General features: G+C 39.8%; 1 protein-coding gene across 10 annotated transcripts; it reads right to left on the bottom strand.

Moving 5' to 3' along the window:
• Positions 1–1,077: 1,077 nt before the first annotated feature.
• LOC112233135 (zinc finger protein 37-like) lies at positions 1,078–21,651 on the bottom strand. 10 transcript variants are annotated; one of them, XM_042309981.1, is made up of 8 exons: positions 20,205–21,651; positions 19,769–20,033; positions 19,112–19,475; positions 13,149–13,536; positions 12,113–12,358; positions 9,389–9,493; positions 4,848–5,683; positions 1,078–2,842 (listed from the first exon to the last, which is right to left on the bottom strand). In XM_042309981.1, exons 7-8 carry the CDS (start codon positions 5,032–5,034, stop codon positions 1,947–1,949), a joined length of 1,083 nt encoding a protein of 360 aa, XP_042165915.1. In that variant the 5' UTR covers positions 5,035–5,683; positions 9,389–9,493; positions 12,113–12,358; positions 13,149–13,536; positions 19,112–19,475; positions 19,769–20,033; positions 20,205–21,651; the 3' UTR covers positions 1,078–1,946. The 10 variants fall into 10 exon arrangements, with proteins under 10 accessions (XP_042165915.1, XP_042165919.1, XP_042165918.1 ...); XM_042309985.1 differs by having other exon boundaries at positions 5,143–5,683; XM_042309984.1 differs by lacking the exons at positions 4,848–5,683; positions 12,113–12,358 and having other exon boundaries at positions 13,149–13,241; positions 13,361–13,536.
• Positions 21,652–21,707: the final 56 nt, after the last annotated feature.

The raw sequence follows: 21,707 nt of genomic DNA, 5'->3' as shown, positions 1-21,707 counted from the left end.
AGGTTGTAGCAACCTCATGATTGGTATAGGTAAATTTAGAAGAATTATATAGTAGCCTAAACCCATCGCTGTTACATTGAACTAGGTGAATGGAATATGAATTACATATTTTCCTGGTTAAATAAATAATACAATACATGCTGTAATATAAATAAGGCCAAGCTCATGAAGAAAAATAAACTGTCCTCCCTCATCTTAAAAGGCACTGACTGCCACTGATGTGGAGATATTTAATCATAACATGACAATGTTCTATTTCACACCGAGGGTTGGTGATTATTGAGGAGTGTTGAAAATATTTTTTCAATTCAGAGAGGAGCTGTTGTTATTTGCAATAGATGTAAAAAAAAAAAAAAAAAAAAAGAAAAGAAAAAAAACCCCACTTGACTTTCTGTGTAATGAAAATAAAATGTGTCTCCTTGCCTATGTAACAGGCATATTTGGGAAACTGAACAAACTGAACGCAAGCATGCAGGGGAAATACCAAACAATTATACAGATGAGTGACCGAATCCACAAAATCTGATCAGCAAAATGTTTGACTGTGATCCTGGCTTAGTTGACATGCCGGAAATCTAACAGCTGATCGAGCTGTCATGTGACCAAATGCTGCAGACAATGCATTCACGGGTCACTGTGGGGGAGTTTTAGTTCCTGACTCAATGGGAATAATGTGCCGTCTCCCACCGAGCATTAAAACTCATGGTACGCTGATTCAGTGCTCTCATCTGCATTAAAAACAAACATTGATCCAGGTTGGATGTGACAGGAGAGATGAGGTGCACACTGCATCATTCGTGGGGGATGGCATGTTTACTTTTGCCTTGTTTCCTTATTGATTTATCTGCTAAATATAAACCCCAAAAAATGTGTATTAGCATATTTAAAATAATTTCATAAAGAATTCACATTATCATATATTAATATCATAAGATAACAATTATTAGTCATAAACATCATTATTTCCACCACATTTCAGAACCAGTATCCAAATCAGAATAATCATGATAATGGCTTCAACATTACATAATTGCAGTGAGATTCATCACTGAACCAAAAGACAAAGAAACACAGGGGTGTATTCATTAAGCCGATTCGTTTACTACAAACTGAAAACATTTTGCAACAAAAACAAGAGTTCATTGGACACATTTAGATAGGTCCCTCCCTGTTTTGTTCCCTTTGCTCTGTTTGGTTTTTCAAATGGTAAACAGTTTCCATTACAATACATAATAAATAGAAGGTGCACACACAGGAGTGTACAGTTAAAGGGACAGAGCCTTTGCTACACAATGATACTCGAACTGGGGTCTAGCGACTGTCAAGCCAACACCTTAACTGTTACACCAAGAGGTCCCAAGAGGTTGCTAGGTGTTGGGTTAAAGCTGAGATCCGCGAAAGGTGAAACAGCACCACTGGTTGCTCCAGGCACATTTGTTATTGTTTTGTTTATTTATTTAACATCGTGGTAAAATACTCTGCTGTTCTATCAAGTGTGCAACGATGTCCGTGAGAAAAAAAAATAAGCAGTGTTAGTCATTGAAGTAACATCTGTTGTAATATCACCAACGGACGTGGCAGTTTCACCGCAAAAGTATTCCAACTACAATATATTGCTACAATATCATGGATGAGCAGGACAGGACAGAATGGACCATTGGGTCAAGATAAATACTCAAATTCAAGGATACCATTTTCTGGAAAGTTCAATGTTTTAATGTATAAACAGTCTGAAAATGTTCTCTTCACTCTGACTGATACATTCCAAAACAAACAACCTAATTGTTAATTGGCTAATGTTTCAACGGGCTACGTCTATTCATTTGAAACCTACAGCATGAAGGATCCAGTTTGGTGTTGTCCATATCCTGCCTTTTTATTCCCATCTTCTGATAGATGTCTGTGTCCTGGTTGTCTTTCTCCATTCGGTTTTGATCCTGGTTTTGTTATTTGTGGACTTTATCCACATGCTTCAGCAGGTCAGCATTCTCAGCGAATCTTCTACCACACACAGAACAGCCATGCTGTTTCTCACCTGTGTGAGTCAGGATATGCCTGTTCAGGTGCGTTTTTCGACTGAAGTTTTTTCCGCAGATACCACAGCTAAATGGTTTCTCTCCTGTGTGAGTCCGTAAATGTTGGTTTAGATTCCCCTTCTGATAGAAGCTTTTCCCGCAGTATCCACAGATGAATGGTTTCTCTCCTTTATGAGTCTGTATATGCACGTTCAGCAGCCCCTTGCTATAGAAACTTTTTCCGCAGTCACCACAGCTAAATGGCCTGTTCTGTGTATGAATCCTCATGTGCTGGGATAGATGGTCTTTGTTTTTAAAGGTCTTGCCACAAACAGGGCAGGGTTTCCCACCGTGACAGAGTGGGACATGGGCCTTCAGTTTACATGTGGCGTTGTAGGGGCATTCAATGGGTCTCTCCCTGGCGAGAGTCACATGCCTCTGAAGGTCAGCTTTCAGAGCAAATACTTTGCCGCAGTAGTGAGATTTTTTAGACATGGTGCTGAGTTCAGAACAGTGTGCCCCCAATGGTGGTTTGGGATCCAATGGTGGTCTATTTACTTGGTCACTAATTACAGTTGAGCTGCGGCTTAAGGCCTCATGATCCCATTCCCTTTTTACACAGGGACCACTAAATATAAACTCTATGGTATTACCCTCCAGTCCTTGAAACTGCTCTTCCTCCTGGCTGGTCCTGAGTTCCTCCTTTTCCTCTTTAATCTGTGATGGCCCTGGTTCCTCCTGTCCACGAGTGGGGTAACACTCCTGCTCACAGTGTTGTTGCTCAAAGGGAACCTCTTCAGAGACAGGTAGAGAGAGCTGCTGGGAGTCTGGAGGGGGGAAAAGACAGTCGCAGACAAGCATGGTTACTATGGAACGCCGTTTGGTCTTTGCGTGTCAAAAACAAGAATACTATACGTGCGTTGACCAATCAGGACGTGAATATGACTGCAGTTCACATAATAAATTAACGCGTTCATACATTTTTTACGTAGTTATTACACATTGATAACAATATCACACGTATTTCATGTCACAACGATTCATCGATACGTGTGCTATGGTGCTGGTAAAGTTGTCTCGCGCACCTACAGTGTTGGTCATTAAAAAAAAGCTAGCTAGCTGATAGATGCAAACAATGTTCTTCCCCAAAAACATAGCAAAGCGACATAATCTAGTTAACTATATAGGTAGGTGTCATCATCTAAAATAACCCTAATTTATAAAACACTTCTTATTTGATTAATGGTGGCGGGACCATCTATGTGAAGCGAGCCACAATAGTGGACTTTTGCGGTTAGCCTTCAAAATAAAAGTATGTCATTGATAGTGATGCAAATGAATACAAATAGTAGAATAATGCCATAATTGAATAGATCATGGAAAACGAGAATGTTATATAAAATCAACAAAAGACAGTAATTTGTTAATTTGACAAAAATCTGTTGAAATCACACTGAATTGTATTAGACTTTAGAATTGCATTGGGGGCATACTTATTTCACTGTAGAGCCTTACCTATGGATTGTTGTTCAATGACATGGGGTACTCAGTGACACCCAGAGAACATTAGCATCATAGCTCTTATTACGGGACTCTGAAACAACTGTGAATTGAGCCACATGTATTGTCAACCTGCTATGTGTATTGAACACTATTTCTGATGAAAAACAGTTCTGCGTGGATGTTTTGGAGTCTGACAACTCTGAGGAGGACGTTCATTGATCCCCACAATCCGCCAGTGCAATATGAATGTCATGGCTGGGGATTTCACACAATATTCGCTACAACGCTAATATTTGTGTAAACGCTTCACAGTTGTGGTCTGTTGGTGTCAACGAGTAGACTGATACCCCATTTCATTACTTCACATTCCAACCTTGTTTAACATGATCTAGTCTAAATACGGCATGACTCCACCTTCTGTATCACTTCAAATGGGGACTTTTATTTTGAAGGCAATCGGCAAATTCGACTCTTGTGCCTAATCTTTATTGTGGCTAGCTTCATAACACACAGCCTGGTCCGGTCTAGCCTCACTAGCCAGACGAAGCTACCTGGCTGTTATTTATCCTTTATTTAACTAGGCTAGTCAGTTAAGAACAAATTCTTATTTACAATGATGGCCTAGGAACCGTGGGTTAACTGGCTTGTTCAGGAGCAGAACGGCAGATTTTTACCTTGTCAGCTCGGGGATTCGATCTTGCAACCTTTCGGTTACTGGCCCAACGGCTACCTGCCCCAACCTGCTTATAACCTTAGCTTTGGGCAACAGGGTTCAATTTCAAAAGGCGAACAACAAGTGGCTACCTAGCCAATACTTACTCACAAGGATTCCTAAATCATTGCTAAGAATGATGAAAATGACTGCAGTTTCTACTTGTAATTGTTTTCAGACTGGTTGTATTGGTGCTAGCTAGGTACCAAGCTAAAGCTAGCTAGCTAGCCCAGAAATTGCGGTCGAACAAATAATGCCGTATTACCAACGCGGTATTGTAAAACACAATGTTCGTGGCCGGTGTGTGCTTGTTTGCAGACTTTTTTGGTACAGTTTGACAGTGCTACTGATAGTAGTGGTGGCGCTTGGCTTGCACGTGTAATTTCATGACACACAACATTCTATAATAGAATCGTATTATTTGACGTGTCAAATGAAAAGCTTATTTAACGCGTATCTTTTTTGACACGCAAAGATCCAAACGGCGTTCCATAGATTACACATGAATTTTGCGACAGCGACAAAATAATCATGCATGGTTCAAGTTAAACTAAAACGTTGAAATGTTCATCACTATTACGGTATATTAATTGAGTAGGTGAGATATACACACAAACCTGTTCTACATAGTTTTATCTCCGGTGTAATCCTTAGCTGTCTCCGTAGACTATCAATCTCCTCTTTAGATCGGGATATCTCCTCCTGGTACTCAGCTACTACTTTCTCAATTGCCCCCAAAATCTCCACTGCCGCCGCCGTTAAACACTCAGAAAGAAACGAATTCAAAGACTGTAATTTATACATTTTTGTAGACTTGTAGTAGCGGAATTATTATTGTCAAAAGAATCTCAATCTCTGGTTTTAACTAACTAGAATTCGTCTACGAAGAAGGAATGTAATATATATTTTTACTTGCACTCCCCGTTCTACATCCGTGTTGTCTTCTTCTTATGTTCTCATGAGTGGGTATGGCGTACCCAGAAACAAAAGTTGGCGCCCCGGGTGGATCGGGTTTTGCTACAGATAACTCCATAGGGGGCAAAAAGTCATACTTTAACAGGGGGATGAATGCTTTAAGAGAGAACAGCCAACAAAAAAGTTATGGTACCTCCCTATTGATGAGATGATGTATTTTGTTTTTATGATATAATCTTGCGTATATATTGTGTTTTCATCAAGAAGGCCAAAATGGAAATACATTTGTTATTGTGTCATCCTCAATCATTTTAAATGCATTGTATCCACGTGTGGTTGTATTGTGTTTTTAAATTGTAGGATATATAGGATGATACTTTTTTTGCATGAACTTTAATAATGAATGGATGTTTATGTGTCTGTGCCTCTTTAATCTGTGTGGGCTCTGGTTCCTCCTGCCCCAGACTGGGGGACCCACAGTGCTGCTGCTCAGGGCCAACCTCCCCTTCAGAGACTGGGTGAGAGAGCTGCTGGGAGTCTGGTGGGAATAAGAGAGAAGCTGAGTTATAGCTAGCTAAAGCCTTTAGACATGTCTAAGTAGCTACTAGTACAAGGTTTTCGAGATAGCACTAGCTAGATATTTAATGGTGAAAGTTAAACTTAAAAGTCGTTGATAGGTGAATCGATGTTAGTCAGCCATAAACAATGTATTAATTGAGTAGATAATACCTACATAGCAACGAACCTATTGTACATCGTTTTATCTCCGGTGTGATCCATACTAGCAGTCTTCGTAGCCAATCATTCTCCTGTTTAGATCGGGAGATCTGGTACTCAACTACCACTTTCTAAACTGCCCCAAACATCCATTAAACGCTCAGAAAGAAACGCATTCAAATACAGTAATTTAGACATGTTTTGTGGTTATTCACCCTCTTGAGTGTTTGGCTTCGTCCACGAGGAAAGAATGTTCAAAATCAAAACAAACTCCCTCCTTCCTCTCAGTTCTACGTCCGTGTTGTTGATGTTTTTCGTCGTCGTCTTCTTCTATAATATAATAGCGGGCCGCAAACAAACGTTAAAGGTGCATGCCGCCACCTACTGTGCTGGAGTGTGTGGTCAATCACGGTTTACAACATAAGCTCCACATTTCTAAATCCTCCTACCTAACTCAGTACTTCTGAGGGGACAAAAAACTGCCATACTAACTTCTAATAGACCCTCCCCCATCCCCCAAATCCCTTCGAACCCACACCCCCCAACCTCAATGACACTACACTTAAATCTTTCCCTCTCTTCAACATACTTATAACAATATAACAACACATGTTCCACCGTTTCAGCGACCATACACTCCAGACACAAACCATTTGCATGCTTGCCCACCAGATTTAATGATGTTCTAGGCACAATTGAGAAAACACAACCTTTTCCTTCTGAATCTGACCTTTGAATCTTGGTCCACCGACCTTACTTTGGAGGGCATATAAATGTTGGCCCTTGGGCTCAGAGTCCTATCTCTTCTGCTACACATCTATCAAAAGGGCTTTGATCTTACATTTGGCCTCACCTCTACCCAGTGGAACATTAAAATCAATTATATCTCTACTGTTTTGTAGCGACAAATCCCCTTAAATGTATGTGGTAAAATAACCACGAAGAAGCCCATTCTGTTGAAGTATAAAAAAAAAGGGCTATCAGCAGCACACACCCAAGATTAGATAAACCATATCTACGTTTTTTGTTTAATTTCCATACTACTTCAGTAGTTAAAGTAATAGTGATTGTAACAATCCACGGTAATGGAATTTCTCTTAAATTCTTTGTTCCGTTCTATATTATTTGTCTATACTATGCTAGCCTGGTGGTCCAGTCTGTTTGTGATTTAGCCAACTCATATCTGTGTTCGCTCATCATCATGCCCCTTTGATATTTCATTTGGAAAACTAATGTCTACATTATATATTGTAAACATTTCCCTTTGGTGATAGAAGGTGTACCAAACAGTTACAAGACAACACTAACGCTTACGCTTTTGCAAATACTTATGTAGTATACACATCATAGGATATATAATAGGATAATTATAATAGAATGTTAAATATAATAGTATGATATTGTAAGGTTCTGTATTTATTTTCTTAGTCAACCTTGTGTTCTGTTTCGTTGTGTTATTGAACGTAGCCCTGTCTTTCATTTTTGTTCAATGATTTTACCTGTGTTAGTTACTCACCTGGTCTCATCAGCACCTTATTTAGTTCAGTTCATTCTGTTTGTGCCTTTGTGAAGTATTGTTCGTTTTGACTCTACTAAGCCTTTTCCTAGCTCGTTTGTGAGAACCAATTATAGCCTTCAGTCCTAGTTTTGATTCACCTGCCCGTTTGCCTACCTGTGTATGACCATTGCCAGCCTGTGACCACAATTCCTGCCTTCTGCTATAAGGCGAAATAAACACCTGCCATGCTCTGCGCGTGAATCCACATTTTTTTCTCAGAGTATTCATTACAGATATATTAGGATCATGTAGTTAAATATCCAGAATATAAATTATAGAAATAATCAAATATTTGGGGGAAAGCGTATCTAGGTTTACATTATTGATAGCTGATACAATAATCTATTTTAAAGCAGCATAAAACACACATTAGCTCCATCCTTTCCCAGCAGAGGGTTCTGGGTCTCTTGTTCTTTCACTGGAGTTGAATGCCCTTCTCGCTCCCTTAAGATAAAAAGATGGTGATACTCATTAGGATATGTACGACACTGACTCTGCACTACGGGGACCGCATCTGGTCTTCAATGAGGTCCGGAGGGCAGCACCGAAAATTGGTTATATTTTCTCGTCGTCAGAATTGGCAAAACAGTCCTCTATCCATCGTTTTTGGAATTTACGATGCTACCTGACTGTCTAGCTTTCATTTCGGTGATTAAGCAGTCAATAAATTAATTTAGGTCCATTATCATTTCTACACAGTTTCGATTTGGTTTTAGTCATTTTTAAGGATATTGAGTAAGTTTCACCATCAATGCCTTCCTCTTGCAGGAACTGCTGACACACTCCAGCCACATGAGGTCTAGCATTGTCTTGCATTAGGAGGAACCCAGGGCCAACCGCACCAGTATATGGTCTCACAAGGGGTCTGAGGATCTCATCTCGGTACCTAATGGCAGTCAGGCTACCTCTGGCGAGCACATGGAGGGCTGTGCGGCCCCCCAAAGAAATGCCACCCCACACCATGACAGACCCACCGCCAAACCGGTCATGCTGGAGGATGTTGCAGGCAGCAGAACGTTCTCCACGGTGTCTCCAGACTGTCACATGTGCTCAGTGTGAACCTGCTTTCATCTGCAATATAACTCGCCACTGGCGCCCTGTGCTCTTCACAGGGCGCCAGTGGCGAATTTGCCAATCTTGGTGTTCTCTGGCAAATGCCAAACGTCCTGCACGGTGTTGGGCTGTAAGCACAACCGCCACCTGTGGACGTTGGGCCCTCATACCACCCTCATGGAGTCTGTTTCTGACCATTTGAGCAGACACATGCACATTTGTGGCCTGCTGGAGGTCATTTTGCAGGGCTCTGGCAGTGCTCCTCCTGCTCCTCCTTGCACAAAGGCAGAGGTAGCGGTCCTGCTGCTGGGTTGTTAGCCTCCTCCACGTCTCCTGATGTACTGGCCTGTCTCCTGGTAGTGCCTCCATACTCTGAACACTACGCTGACAAACACAGCAAATCTTCTTGCCACAGCTCACATTGATGTGCCATCCTGGATGAGCTGCACTACCTGAGCCACATGTGTGGGTTTTAGACTCTGTCTCATGCTACCACTAGAGTGTGAGCACCGCCAGCATTCAAAAGTGACCAAAACATCAGCCAGGAAGCATAGGAACTGAGAAGTGGTCTGTGGTCACCACCTGCAGAACCACTCCTTTATTGGGGGTGTCTTGCTAATTGCCTATAATTTCCACCTGTTGTCTATTCCATTTGCACATCAGCATGTGAAATCTATTGTCAATCAGTGTTGCTTCCTAAGTGGACAGTTTGATTTCACAGAAGTGTGATTGACTTGGAGTTATATTGTGTTGTTTAAGTGTTCCCTTTATTTTTTTGAGCAGTGTATATACTTTTATTGTAATTCCAATTCATATTTACTTTTGAATGAAAAAAATCTAATTTTAGTTACTCATTTAGATGACCCAAACATGAAAGGGTGTAATTAATATAGAGAGGGAGGTTGATATACAGACCTTCACCAGGTAGCAGTCGTTGGTTCTCATCAGTATCATCACGGCTTCTGGTTGGTTTTCCCTCCTGACTAGAACCTTCACTAGAATGTCCCCTAGAACCCTGACCTGAAAAAGTAACAACATAACAGTCAAACCCCATCACTTACAGAGTATACCTGTTAGACCTAGTCTAAACCAAATCTTATAAAAAATTGATGTAATAATTTTAAAGACGGGTCAAAAGAAGAGGGGTTGTCATTGGTCTTCTTTGAAAAAGAGATTGGAATAACTTATGTTTATATTATCATAAATAATAAAGCAAAATATGACATATTACTGTCATGTCTATGGTGTTGGAATCCGGCCTACTGCCCTTTGACACAACCTCTATCTTTCCCCACTGTCATCTTCTCTCTATTTTGTTTATTAAAGTCAGAAATTACCTTTAAAATATATACATAAATAAGTAAATAAATTACCTTTAAAAAATATATATATATATATTTATTTTTTAAAGGTAATTTCTGACTTTAATAAACAAAATAGAGGATGACTTATGGATGACTTATCTTTATATATATATATATAGTGGGGCAAAAAGTATTTAGTCAGCCGCCAATTGTGCAAGTTCTCCCACTTAAAAAGATGAGAGAGGCCTGTAATTTTCATCATAGGTACACTTCAACTATGACAGACAAAATGAGAAAAAAAAATCCAGAAAATCACATTGTAGGATTTTTAATGAATTTATTTGCAAATTATGGTGGAAAATAAGTATTTGGTCACCTACAAACAAGCAAGATTTCTGGCTCTCACAGACCTGTAACTTCTTCTTTAAGAGGCTCCTCTGTCCTCCACTCGTTACCTGTATTAATGGCACCTGTTTGAACTTGTTATCAGTATAAAAGACACCTGTCCACAACCTCAAACAGTCACACTCCAAACTCCACTATGGCCAAGACCAAAGAGCTGTCAAAGGACACCAGAAACAAAATTGTAGACCTGCACCAGGCTGGGAAGACTGAATCTGCAACAGGTAAGCAGCTTGGTTTGAAGAAATCAACTGTGGGAGCAATTATTAGGAAATGGAAGACATACAAGACCACTGATAATCTCCCTCGATCTGGGGCTCCATGCAAGATCTCACCCCGTGGGGTCAAAATGAGCACAAGAACGCTGAGCAAAAATCCCAGAACCACACGGGGGGACCTAGTGAATGACCTGCAGAGAGCTGGGACCAAAGTAACAAAGCCTACCATCAGTAACACACTACGCCGCCAGGGACTCAAATCTTGCAGTGCCAGACGTGTCCCCCTGCTTAAGCCAGTACATGTCCAGGCCCGTCTGAAGTTTGCTAGAGAGCATTTGGATGATCCAGAAGAAGATTGGGAGAATGTCATATGGTCAGATGAAAACAAAATAGAACTTTTTGGTAAAAAACCCAACTCGTTGTGTTTGGAGGACAAAGAATGCCGAGTTGCATCCAAAGAACACCATACCTACTGTGAAGCATGGGGGTGGAAACATCATGCTTTGGGGCTGTTTTTCTGCAAAGGGACCAGGACGACTGATCCGTGTAAAGGAAAGAATGAATGGGGCCATGTATCGTGAGATTTTGAGTGAAAACCTCCTTCCATCAGCAAGGGCATTGAAGATGAAACGTGGCTGGGTCTTTCAGCATGACAATGATCCCAAACACACCACCCGGGCAACGAAGGAGTGGCTTCGTAAGAAGCATTTCAAGTTCCTGGAGTGGCCTAGCCAGTCTCCAGATCTCAACCCCATAGAAAATCTTTGGAGGGAGTTGAAAGTCCGTGTTGCCCAGCAACAGCCCCAAAACATCACTGCTCTAGGGGAGATCTGCATGGAGGAATGGGCCAAAATACCAGCAACAGTGTGTGAAAACATTGTGAAGACTTACAGAAAACGTTTGACCTCTGTCATTGCCAACAAAGGGTATAAAACAAAGGATTGAGACAAACTTTTGTTACTGACCAAATTCTTATTTTCCACCATAATTTGCAAATAAATTCATTAAAAATCCTACAATGTGATTTTCTGGATTTTTTTCTCATTTTGTCTGTCATAGTTTAAGTAGTTGAAGTGTACCTATGATGAAAATTACAGGCCTCTCTCATCTTTTTAAGTGGGAGAACTTGCACAATTGGTGGCTGACTAAATACCTCTTTGCCCCACTGTATATATACATATATATATATATATATATATATATATATATATATATATATATATATATATATATATATATAAATATATATATATATAAAGATAAGTCAACTCATGTTGAACTTAAACAAACTCATTGTATTCTGCCACAATAATGCTCCTCTTTGTGGCTCTTGTGTGGGAACATGACAACATTTATCAGTAAGTTGATTTGACCTTGAAGGATGATGATCTTATCCTTGTCGATCTTCATACTAAAGCTGAAAGTATGTGAAGTATCCTAGGTTCATTGTGTCAAACAGAATGCTTGTTATTCTAGTGTTTCACTTTCTTGACAAATCTGTTCTTGATCATAAGTACAGTAACTGATCTGTCTCTCCTGTTTATGACTAATGTACCACGTGATTTACGATAAGTGATAAAAATAACCTTTGCAATGAAAACAAGCATGAGTTTGTTGTGGAAATTCTTACACAGGGACACTCGAAGTCAATCTTAAATTAATCATAATTTATTGTAAGTGTGCTGGAGAGGTTCCAACCAACTCAATGCACCTACCACGTTTTAGGGAAGACCCAGATGCAGACAGTGCCGAAGTAACAACATTTTATTACTAGGACAGGGGCCAGGCAAAATAACAGGTCAAGGGCAGGCAAAGGTCAGTAATCCAGAGAGTCCAAAAGGTACAGAACGGCAGACAGTCTCAGGGTCAGGGCAGGCAGAGGTCAATAATCCAGTGTAGTGGGGCAAGGTACAGGACGGCAGGCAGGGTCAGGGCAGGCAGAATGGTCAAAACCGGGAAAACTGGAAAACAGGAACTATAGATAAGACAGGCGCCATGGGTAAACAGCTGGTAGGCTTGAAGTACAAAACAAACTGGCAACAGACAAACAGAGAACACAGGTATAAATACACAGGGGATAATTAGGGGAGATGGGAGACACCTGGTGGGGGTGGAGACAAGCACAAAGACAGGGGAAACAGATGAGGGTGTAACGGCACCGTAATACACAAGTCAATCACAAGCTCTTCCTGGACAGTTCCAGCAGTTGTCTTATATACGGCTATACACAGACAAGTTATATTTGTATGATTTAGCATAATTAATCATTAACGTTTTGTTTCATTCATGTCACCGACCAATACTGGTTCATAACATGTGGCAGACCAACACCTCACGAGGCTTCTTCTCTCTAAACTGAGACCTTGAAACAGAGATATATTTTGTTCTTTCTCAAAACAAGGTCTGGGTGTACTGCCAAATTGCAAATACTGATAAGTGAAGATTCGTTAAATCAGTCACTTGCACAAACACAGAAATTAGTTATCAGAAAAGCACAAACATAAAAATTCCCATTTCAAGTTATTTCTAAATTGTTCCTCATGTAATATTTTTGTAAACTCTGCTGTTTTCTTTGTATAATTTTTTGGTAAACCCAAGTCTTTTTCCACCTAAACGTTACCCAATAGTATCACTATACTATACATACTCAACTATAATCAACTACATTGACCCTGTTATGCTCAATGTGCAAAAGTGCAATTACAAAGTCTTTTGAGAGCGGTTACATTAGCTATATATCCTGTAGTTTACCTGTTGACACTTTGATGGTCATGGTGTCACTTTCAAACTTGCCTCCTTGTATTCAATGTAGGTGTTCATGTTACCATTCCTCCGCATCTTCACCTATGCAGAGAGAGAGGGAGGGAGAAAATAAAAGAGGAAGAGAGATTCAGTAAGCAACAGGGAAAACGCATTGAAGACTGGCTTGGAAGAGGTTAACTAACAGACCAAGATCAACATACAGACAGAAAACCTGACAGACAGACAGACAGACAGACTTCTTTAGTGTCTCCCCCTCTGGTTGGGATCCAGAACAGTCTGTAAAGGAGCACGTCTTGGCCTGAGTGTTCCCAGGTGACCCTGAAGCTCTCTGTGGAGACTTCACTGCTCCTCAGGTTGAGATGCTCTGGGACCGTCTCTGGATTAGACACAAAGGGTGAGTCATTTAAAAGAGAATACACATGACATACATTTTCCATCTAAATTGCATCCTAAAAACATTCATAATGTGTTGCACACACGTAGTTCATAGAGAGTGTAACCAAATGAGATAGCTGCAGAGGTTGGATGTAAGGTGGCAATAAGTGTTACGAATTCCCTGACAGTGACTCTTTTAGCACCTCAAAACCCTAACTGTCGTCTGCGGGAAAATGAGTCAATGAAAATGACATATTTTTCCACTAAATCCTATTATTAAATTCCTAGGATAAAGAAAAGCAGCTCAGGACAGCAACACAGAAGAGCAATACAGTACAGTACAGAGTAGATTAATATTTTGGACTAGCAACTATCTGGCCATCAGTTGTCGTAGCTGAATCAGAATTAGTAAGGTAACATAGATAAATAAGATGTTTTATTTACTTTCATAATATGCTTATGTGAGATACTTGTCATTAGAATGTCTTCTTTTGGACTATACTGTTGGCAGTTGCATTTTTCCTTTCTTCTCTAGGGAAAAGTCACTTGGGGCCCAGAGAGGGGCGAGGTCAGGCTTGTCTTTTACATGTCTGGTAATATGCAGAATATCAGAAAGGGAGAAGTCAGAATTGAACATTGTCTTCATATGTGAATGTATCTGTTAAACCATGTGAAGGGCTCCACAATGTCTGTATGCCAGTCACTCCCTCCTTTTCCCATTGGGGGGAGGTGTATGGCAGTGTCTGGAACCATTGTATTACCCCTCTGATGTTGAACTTATCTTTCATAGTATATGACCTAGAGGCTCACTCCCCTCAGTGAGCTTGTCCAGGAGGGGGTGTATTTGAGATGGGAGTATCTAGAATTGACAATTGATATATGCCATTGGATGAGGTAATGTTTTGGTACTATGAAGTACCAAGAACGGGATTAGAACCTCGTCTTAGAGACCAAACTGAACGATACTGTATAGCTAATGCTATCTGGCTATGGGATACTCCTTTATCAAGTAAAAGGCCCTTTGTGAAGTTCCTGAGATCTGTGGTTGGTCATGTGAGTTGAGGGGGGTGTATCTTGGCTATAAAAGATACTAGTGTTCTTTTGTAAGCACTCTCAGAATTCATTTATAGACATTAAATTGATCTGAGAGTCATAAGGCTATGGTGAAGCTCATATAATTAAAGATGAAGTTTAAATATAACTCTGACTTGTGTGTGGTTTATAACTCTCATCATTTAGTAATACAAGCAATTACCACGACACAGTCTTCCTCCTTCAGTACCACTGTACCATACAGCTCTCCACAACTAACAACTGGGGAGAATAGAGGGGAGAAGAGAGGCAGTCTTACTGGTGGACCCCTATCATACAAAGCCAAGATGGTCACAGTGTACTCTGTCAATGACATCAGGTTGCTAAGCAACACTGGGTTTTCGTTGAATTCGCCCTATGGTCAAAGAAAAAGTAAGTGTGAAGGTGAGTATGAATTAATTTCATCTCAAAGATGTGTAGATGGCATTATTGTCCTTGTACAGTATTTACGTCCTGGCCAATATTGAAAACATTCATTCATTTTAAGAATAACAACAAATAACAATAACAGTACTGGGATGTCTGTGCTTCCTGGATTAGGCTTTTTTTTACTGTAGTAATTTTCAATTTACATTTCAGAAGGTGGTAACATTGACCAGAGTTACCTGCACACATTAATGCAATTATTGTGGATAGACAGGTTCATATAATAGTTTGTTTAAAACATTTACATGCTTTGCAAGAAGAACAATTTCCCTAATAATCCTGTTTACATGCACACTTCTGAAATCAGGCTACTGGTGGGATTTAGATAAATGCAGAAAATCGGCAATCAAAATAAACGTTTTACCACAGTGACCATGTTATTTTTGTGAAGACTTTGATTTGTGAAAACTATACACTTAACTAAAGTATTGATGTAAATGCAACAATTTCAGAGATTTTATTGAGTTACAGTTCATAGAAGGAAATCAGTCAGTTCAAATAAAATCATTAGGCACTAATCTATGGATTTCACATGACTGGGCAGGGGCGCAGCCATGGATGGGTCTAGGAGGGCTTAGGCCCACCCACTTGGGAGCCAGGCCACTCACTGGGGAGCCAGGACCAGCCAATCCAAATTAATTTCCCCCCCTGCCAAATTCTCTAAAATGACATTGGAAAAGAAATTTACATTCAATTCTCTGTTGGACATTCCTGCAGTCAGCATGCCAATTGTACACTCTCTGAAAACTTGAGACATCTGTGGCATTTTAGAGTGGCCTTTTATTGTCCCCAGCAGAAGGTGCACCTGTGTAATTTAAAGACCCTTGCGCCCTTCGGTCTCAACGTAGACTTTGATCTGAAGCCATTCTTGTGATTATTGTGACTTTGCCATTGTAATTGTTTGTAAGCTTGTGTAGTCAACTTAATCTATGATCATATGCTATCCATTTGTTGTTTGTATGCTGTTCTTTGTATGACATTTTCATATTTGATTATTAACCAATAATATTAGGCCACTCTTGGCCATGATTACAAACACCTGTGTCTTTTGACACTATATAAACGAGTCATCCCACAGTGTTTGTGATTATACCCTGATGAAGACAGCTTGGCTGTCTAAACGTTGGAAATTACATTTTTGCATCTGAGCTCCTAGAGTGTGCGGCTCTCTTTTATTTTCCAGTGTTCTACTCCGTTAGCCAGCACCTCCTCTTAATAGGTGTGCGTTTCTTTTTCTTCTAGATAGCACCTGTGTTTAATGATCATTCTGTTTAGTCAGCTTCTTGATATGCTACACCTGTCAGGTGGACAGGTTATCTTGGCAAAAGAGAAATGCTCACTAACAGGGATGTAAACAAATTTGTGCACAGGATTTGAGAGAAATAAGCTTTTTGTGTGCATGTATAACATGGACGCAGGGAGGCTGGAAGCAAGTGAAGTTAATGAGTTTAATTACAAAGACCATGGAACGATACAAAACAAGGGACATGTCTAGCATGTAAAACATAACAAATACTGCCTGAGGGGTGAATACAATGGAGTGTAGATAAAGGAGGAGTAATCAGGGAAGTGATGAAGTACAGGTATGTCTGATGAGGCGCAGGAATGCGTAATGATGGTTGCCAGGTGGGCGTAATGATGGGTTGCCAGATTCTCACAAGCTCTGTCTGCACATGTGCAGACACACAGCTGGAACACCAATTAAGCCTTTTACATGTCCTAATAATTTTAAATATTGCTCAGAAAACTAGGTGTTTTGATTGGCGTATGCTTACTTCGATTATGACCTTATGCCAATTAAAATAAGCAGAGTAATGTGTTTACATGACTAATGCCATACGTGGCCAACTGCCATTATCGAACTATTAGTGCGCATATAAACGTACTCATTATTTAATGTGTTGATGTAAGAACTAAGATTCACATGTTATCAAGTTTACCATGTGATTTGTTCTGGAGGGAAAAAAATGTATTTGGAAAGTGCAAAGCATTATTAGACACGTTTTAAACATGAACACTAAGGGCTCAATTCAATGCGTAGCACAGAATATCAGCATTATAGAGCGGTTCATATTTAAAGGGACAATCTGCAGTTGCTACACACATTTTTGGTCTTATAAATTAATGATATTACAGTGAATTCAGGAAGTAGTCAGACCCCTTGACTTTTCCAAACTTTTTTATGTTACAGCCTTATTCTAAAATTAATTAAATTGTTTTTTTTACATCAATCTACACACAATACTCCATAATGACAAAGCAAAAATAGGCCATAGAAATGTTTGAAAATGTATTAAAAATAAATAATTTGACATAATTATTCAGACCTTTTACTCAGTACTTTGTTGAAGCACCTTTGGCAGCGATTACAGCCTCGAGTCTTCTTGGGTATGACGCTACAAGCTTGGCACACCTGTATTTGGGGAGTTTCTCCCATTCTTCTCTACAGATCCTCTCAAGATCTGTCAGGTTGGATGGGGAGTGTCGCTGCATAGCTATTTTCAGGTCTCTCCATATGTTCAATTGGGTTCAAGTCCGGGCTCTGGCTGGGCCACTCAAGGACATTCAGAGACTTGTCCCGAAGCCACTCCTGGGTTGTCTTGGCTGCGTGCTTAGGGTCATTGTCCTGTTGGAAGGTGAAACTTCATCCCAGTCTGAGGTCCTTGGTGCTATGGAGCAGGTTTTCATCAAGGATATCTCTGTACTTTGCTCCGTTCATCTTTCCCTCGATCCTGACTAGTCTCCCAGTCCCTGCCACTGAAAAACATCCCCACAGCATGATGCTGCCACCACCATGCTTCACCGGAGGGATGGTGCCAGGTTTCCAACTGAAGTGACGCCTGACATTCAGGCCAAAGAGTTCAATCTTGGTTTCACCAGACCAGAGAATCTTGTTTCTCATGGTCTGAGAGTCTTTATTGTTGTCCTTCTGAAAGGTTTTCTCATCTCCACATAGGAACTCTGTCAGAGTGACCATTGTGTTCTTGGTCACCTCCCTGACCATGTCCCTTCTCCCCAGATTGCTCAGTTTGGCCAGGTGGCCAGTTCTAGGAGAGTCTCAGTGGTTCCAAACTTCTTCCATTTAAGAATGATGGAGGCCACTCTGTTATTGAGGACCATCAATGCTGCAGACATTTTTTGGTACCCTTCCCCAGATCTGTGCTTTGATGTATTCCTGTCTCGGGGGGCCACGGACAATTCCTTCGACCTCATGGCTTGGTTTTGCTCTGACATGCACTGTCAACTGTGGGGCCTTTATATAGACAGGTGTGTGTTTTTCCAATCATGTCCAATCAATTGAATTTACCACAGGTGAACTCCAATCAAGTTGTAGAAACATCTCAAGGATAATCAATGGAAACAGGATGCACAGGATGCACCTGAGCTCTTTCATAGGAAAAGGTCTAAATATTAATCTAAATAAGGTATTTCTGTTTTATATTTTTATGAATTTGCAAACATTTATAAAAACATGTTTTTGCTTTGTCATTATGGGGTATTGTGTGTAGATTTATGAGAAAAAAAATATGTTTTATCCATCTTAGAATAAGGCTGTAACGTAACAAAATGTGGAAAAAGGGAAAGGGTCTGAATACTTTTCCGAATGCACTGTATACCAATTGATTCTTCAAGAATATAACTTGTAAATGCCTCATGAGCTTAGTTCAACTGTCGTACCTCATCAGAACCCAAATTATACTTGTAAACAAAGTAAATGTAAACAAACAGTATGTAGCCTCAAAACATGATTAAAACTTTAATTTTGACATCATGGATGGTCAGTCTTTGCATCCATAGCTCTGTTTATGAATTTCAGAGTGGTTAGCCACATTTCACCAGCCCAATCCTTCAGCTTTTTAACAAAACAAGGTCTGGGAAAATGCTTTGTTATTGTTTCAACTGCTGATTGCCCCTTTAAAGGTAATTTCCGATTGAGCTCACATATGCAGCGTTTACAGTGAATGCAGTCTCTGTGAATGCGGGAACATTGCCTTTAATCTTCAACGCTACGGATTGAATTGAGACCTGACTATGGCATAAAATCCAGCCATGCTTACCTCATGGGTCTTTACCCCATTGGTCATGGCCTAACAGCAGCAGAGGTTGGCCTTGAAGAGCGGTGGCCCACAGGTGAACGTTGCAGAACTGTGGTCGATTTTGGGGAATTGCAGGTTCTGCGCCAGGAGTGCTGGGAGAAGAAGGAGCATAGAAGTTTTAGACGAATGCCTTCTCTCTATAATAATATCAATAAGTGTGTCAAATTACATAAACACATTGTTATAAAACAATAATTGTATGACATTTACATATTATCCTTTTCTAAATAAACAGTATCAAAGGAACCAAGATCAATACGAGCAGAAGGACCACAACAGCACCAATGACACCACCTGTGACATGGCTAGTCACAGCATTTTCCATCTGTATGGAAGAAAAGAGGACATATTAAGCATTAACTATAAAATCATATAAATTGAGTTTGAAACAGTTCTCATTTGCATATAATTTATCAACAATCGACCACTTCATTTATGTGTATTATTCAAATGAATTAACTAAGAATATTAAATGCTGATGAATGGGGATTATATTATTATGTCACATTTTTTATAGATGGCTAACCGAAATATAATCTATATTCATGACTTCATTGCGGTAAGAGCGAAGAAACATCAGATTTTACTGCCATTGATACTAACACTAGAATACTTTACCCTATTTTCCCACAATTGGCTTCAGCAATGTTCCATGGTGAACATAGCATTTATAATCAGATGTGTCTGCCTCTTGGATCTCCACACGCTTCCTGATTTGGTGGGTGTCATCATCATTGGGTAGGACTATTGGAGACTGCACTTCATCTTTATCAGTCAATTGGACCCCATTCTTCTTTGGGATAGAAACCTGTAGCCATTCAAGTCAGGCGGACATGTCCCGCAGTTTGGCTTTTTTTTGCGAAAACATAGATCTTTGGAAGGGCTAAAGAGGGAATAAATAGAGAACATGAGTGTTTTATTTATGATTTCACATGTACAAATATGCCTTTTCTCTTATCCACATTTACACTATTTGAAGTTCAGATCACCATTCAATTGTTAGCTTGTTTGTTTAAATACTCAGTCCTTATTAACCTCTTTCATAAGTACTCACAGTCAGCTCTACTGAATACTTTTTCCCCATATGCCATGAATTTAGAAACCCAGTCCACACACTCCTTCTCCAGGTAGCCCTTGGTGTATTGGTTGAGGATCTGCACCCCGTCCCACTTCCTCTTAGTCGGCAGAGCTTGATCGACTGGTGTCACCCACTGCATAGTGCCATCATCAAAGGCCAGGAAGTCATCACCATCGTAGCTAATATTGGTCAGTGCCGTATATGAATTTCAATGTGCCATCACTCTGTTGGTCAATCTTACAGCCATGCTTCCACATAAGAAGATGGACATATGAGAAGAAAAACAAGTAGAAGAAGTGAGGGAATAACTTACCTATGGTATGGTATTGTTCTTAGAGTCAAGTAAATTGTCCTTTGCATTGTACTTAGAAGATTTACTAAAATATCTACAGTAGGCTATGTAGAGTGATAAAAATGCATTTCCTGTTTTTAAATTAAAATTCTACCCCCAAACTATATATTGGTATTTGTTTCATTAGTTCATTGTTCACATAGTCTCAAAACGTTTTTCTTGTCAGCAATCAAGTTTTTCACATGCATCATATGGCGATGATTTCTGTATTATGAAAGTTACATTTTGAAACTTGATCGCTGACAAGCAAAACATTTTGAAACTATGTCAACAATGGAACAAATACCAAAATATAGTTTTTGGGTTGAGTTGTCCTTTAATAATCCTTACATTTTTGTTCACCACTTTGCCTACAATGGTTATTGAAAGAGACCAAACTAAAACTGATCCTGGATCAACGAAATTAAGACACTATAGGCTAATCGCGCCATAGCATTTCCAACCAATCAAACTGTCCATTTATGTTGCCAGATTAGATGGTTTTCACAGGTGTGCAATCAGGTATAGTCAATGGAACTTGGCAGTAACAGGTAAAAGATAAACATTGTAGCCTAATTACCTATACTGTTTTAAGAACTAAATTGTAGTTACTAAGTAAGTAACTCATTCAGAATAACGATATAACAGAATAATAAATAACTTCACAAAACATTCAATTTTCACATGACACAATTGAACTTAAATCCTTGAAATCTCTATAATAATAATTTGTCCACATGAAAACAAAAAGAAAACGTAGCAACTTGGCCAAAACAACATTTTACTTTCACTTTTAGCAACATTACAGATAAATACATATTCTTACCCACAGTCCACTGTCGAAAGTGTCCCAAAAAGGAACAAACGTGCGACAAAATACATTTTGAATGCTCACATGAATGTTGAATGGCGCGAAAATAATAATAATAGGGCTAGTGTAAATAAATTCTGGGTCAAATTTCCACGTGAGATGCAGTTCCGACAACAGTGCACCTTCGCTTTCTCTATCAGGTGAACGCCAGTCTTTCCGCATGGAACGTGGTAAAACAAGTTTGGTTTGTTGTGTAAACTGTAATTGTAGCTAGGCATTATTATAATGACTCAAAAGCACAACAGGGTCCAATAATGTTTGGAACAGTCAAATGTGG

This window comes from Oncorhynchus tshawytscha, linkage group LG31 (assembly GCF_018296145.1).
Source record: "Oncorhynchus tshawytscha isolate Ot180627B linkage group LG31, Otsh_v2.0, whole genome shotgun sequence".
NCBI classification, from domain to species: domain Eukaryota; kingdom Metazoa; phylum Chordata; class Actinopteri; order Salmoniformes; family Salmonidae; genus Oncorhynchus; species Oncorhynchus tshawytscha.
The sequence above is the reverse complement of the archived record's forward strand: the minus strand, read 5'-3'. Positions and strand labels throughout refer to the sequence as shown.

Bases quoted from the DNA above. Each gene is read 5' to 3' on its own strand.
- LOC112233135 (XM_042309981.1), bottom strand. From the start codon at position 5,034: ATGTATAAATTACAGTCTTTGAATTCGTTTCTTTCTGAGTGTTTAACG. The intron at 2,843-4,847 runs GTTTGTGTGTAT...TCCCCCCTCCAG, and splicing joins GATAAAACTATGTAGAACAG to ACTCCCAGCAGCTCTCTCTA.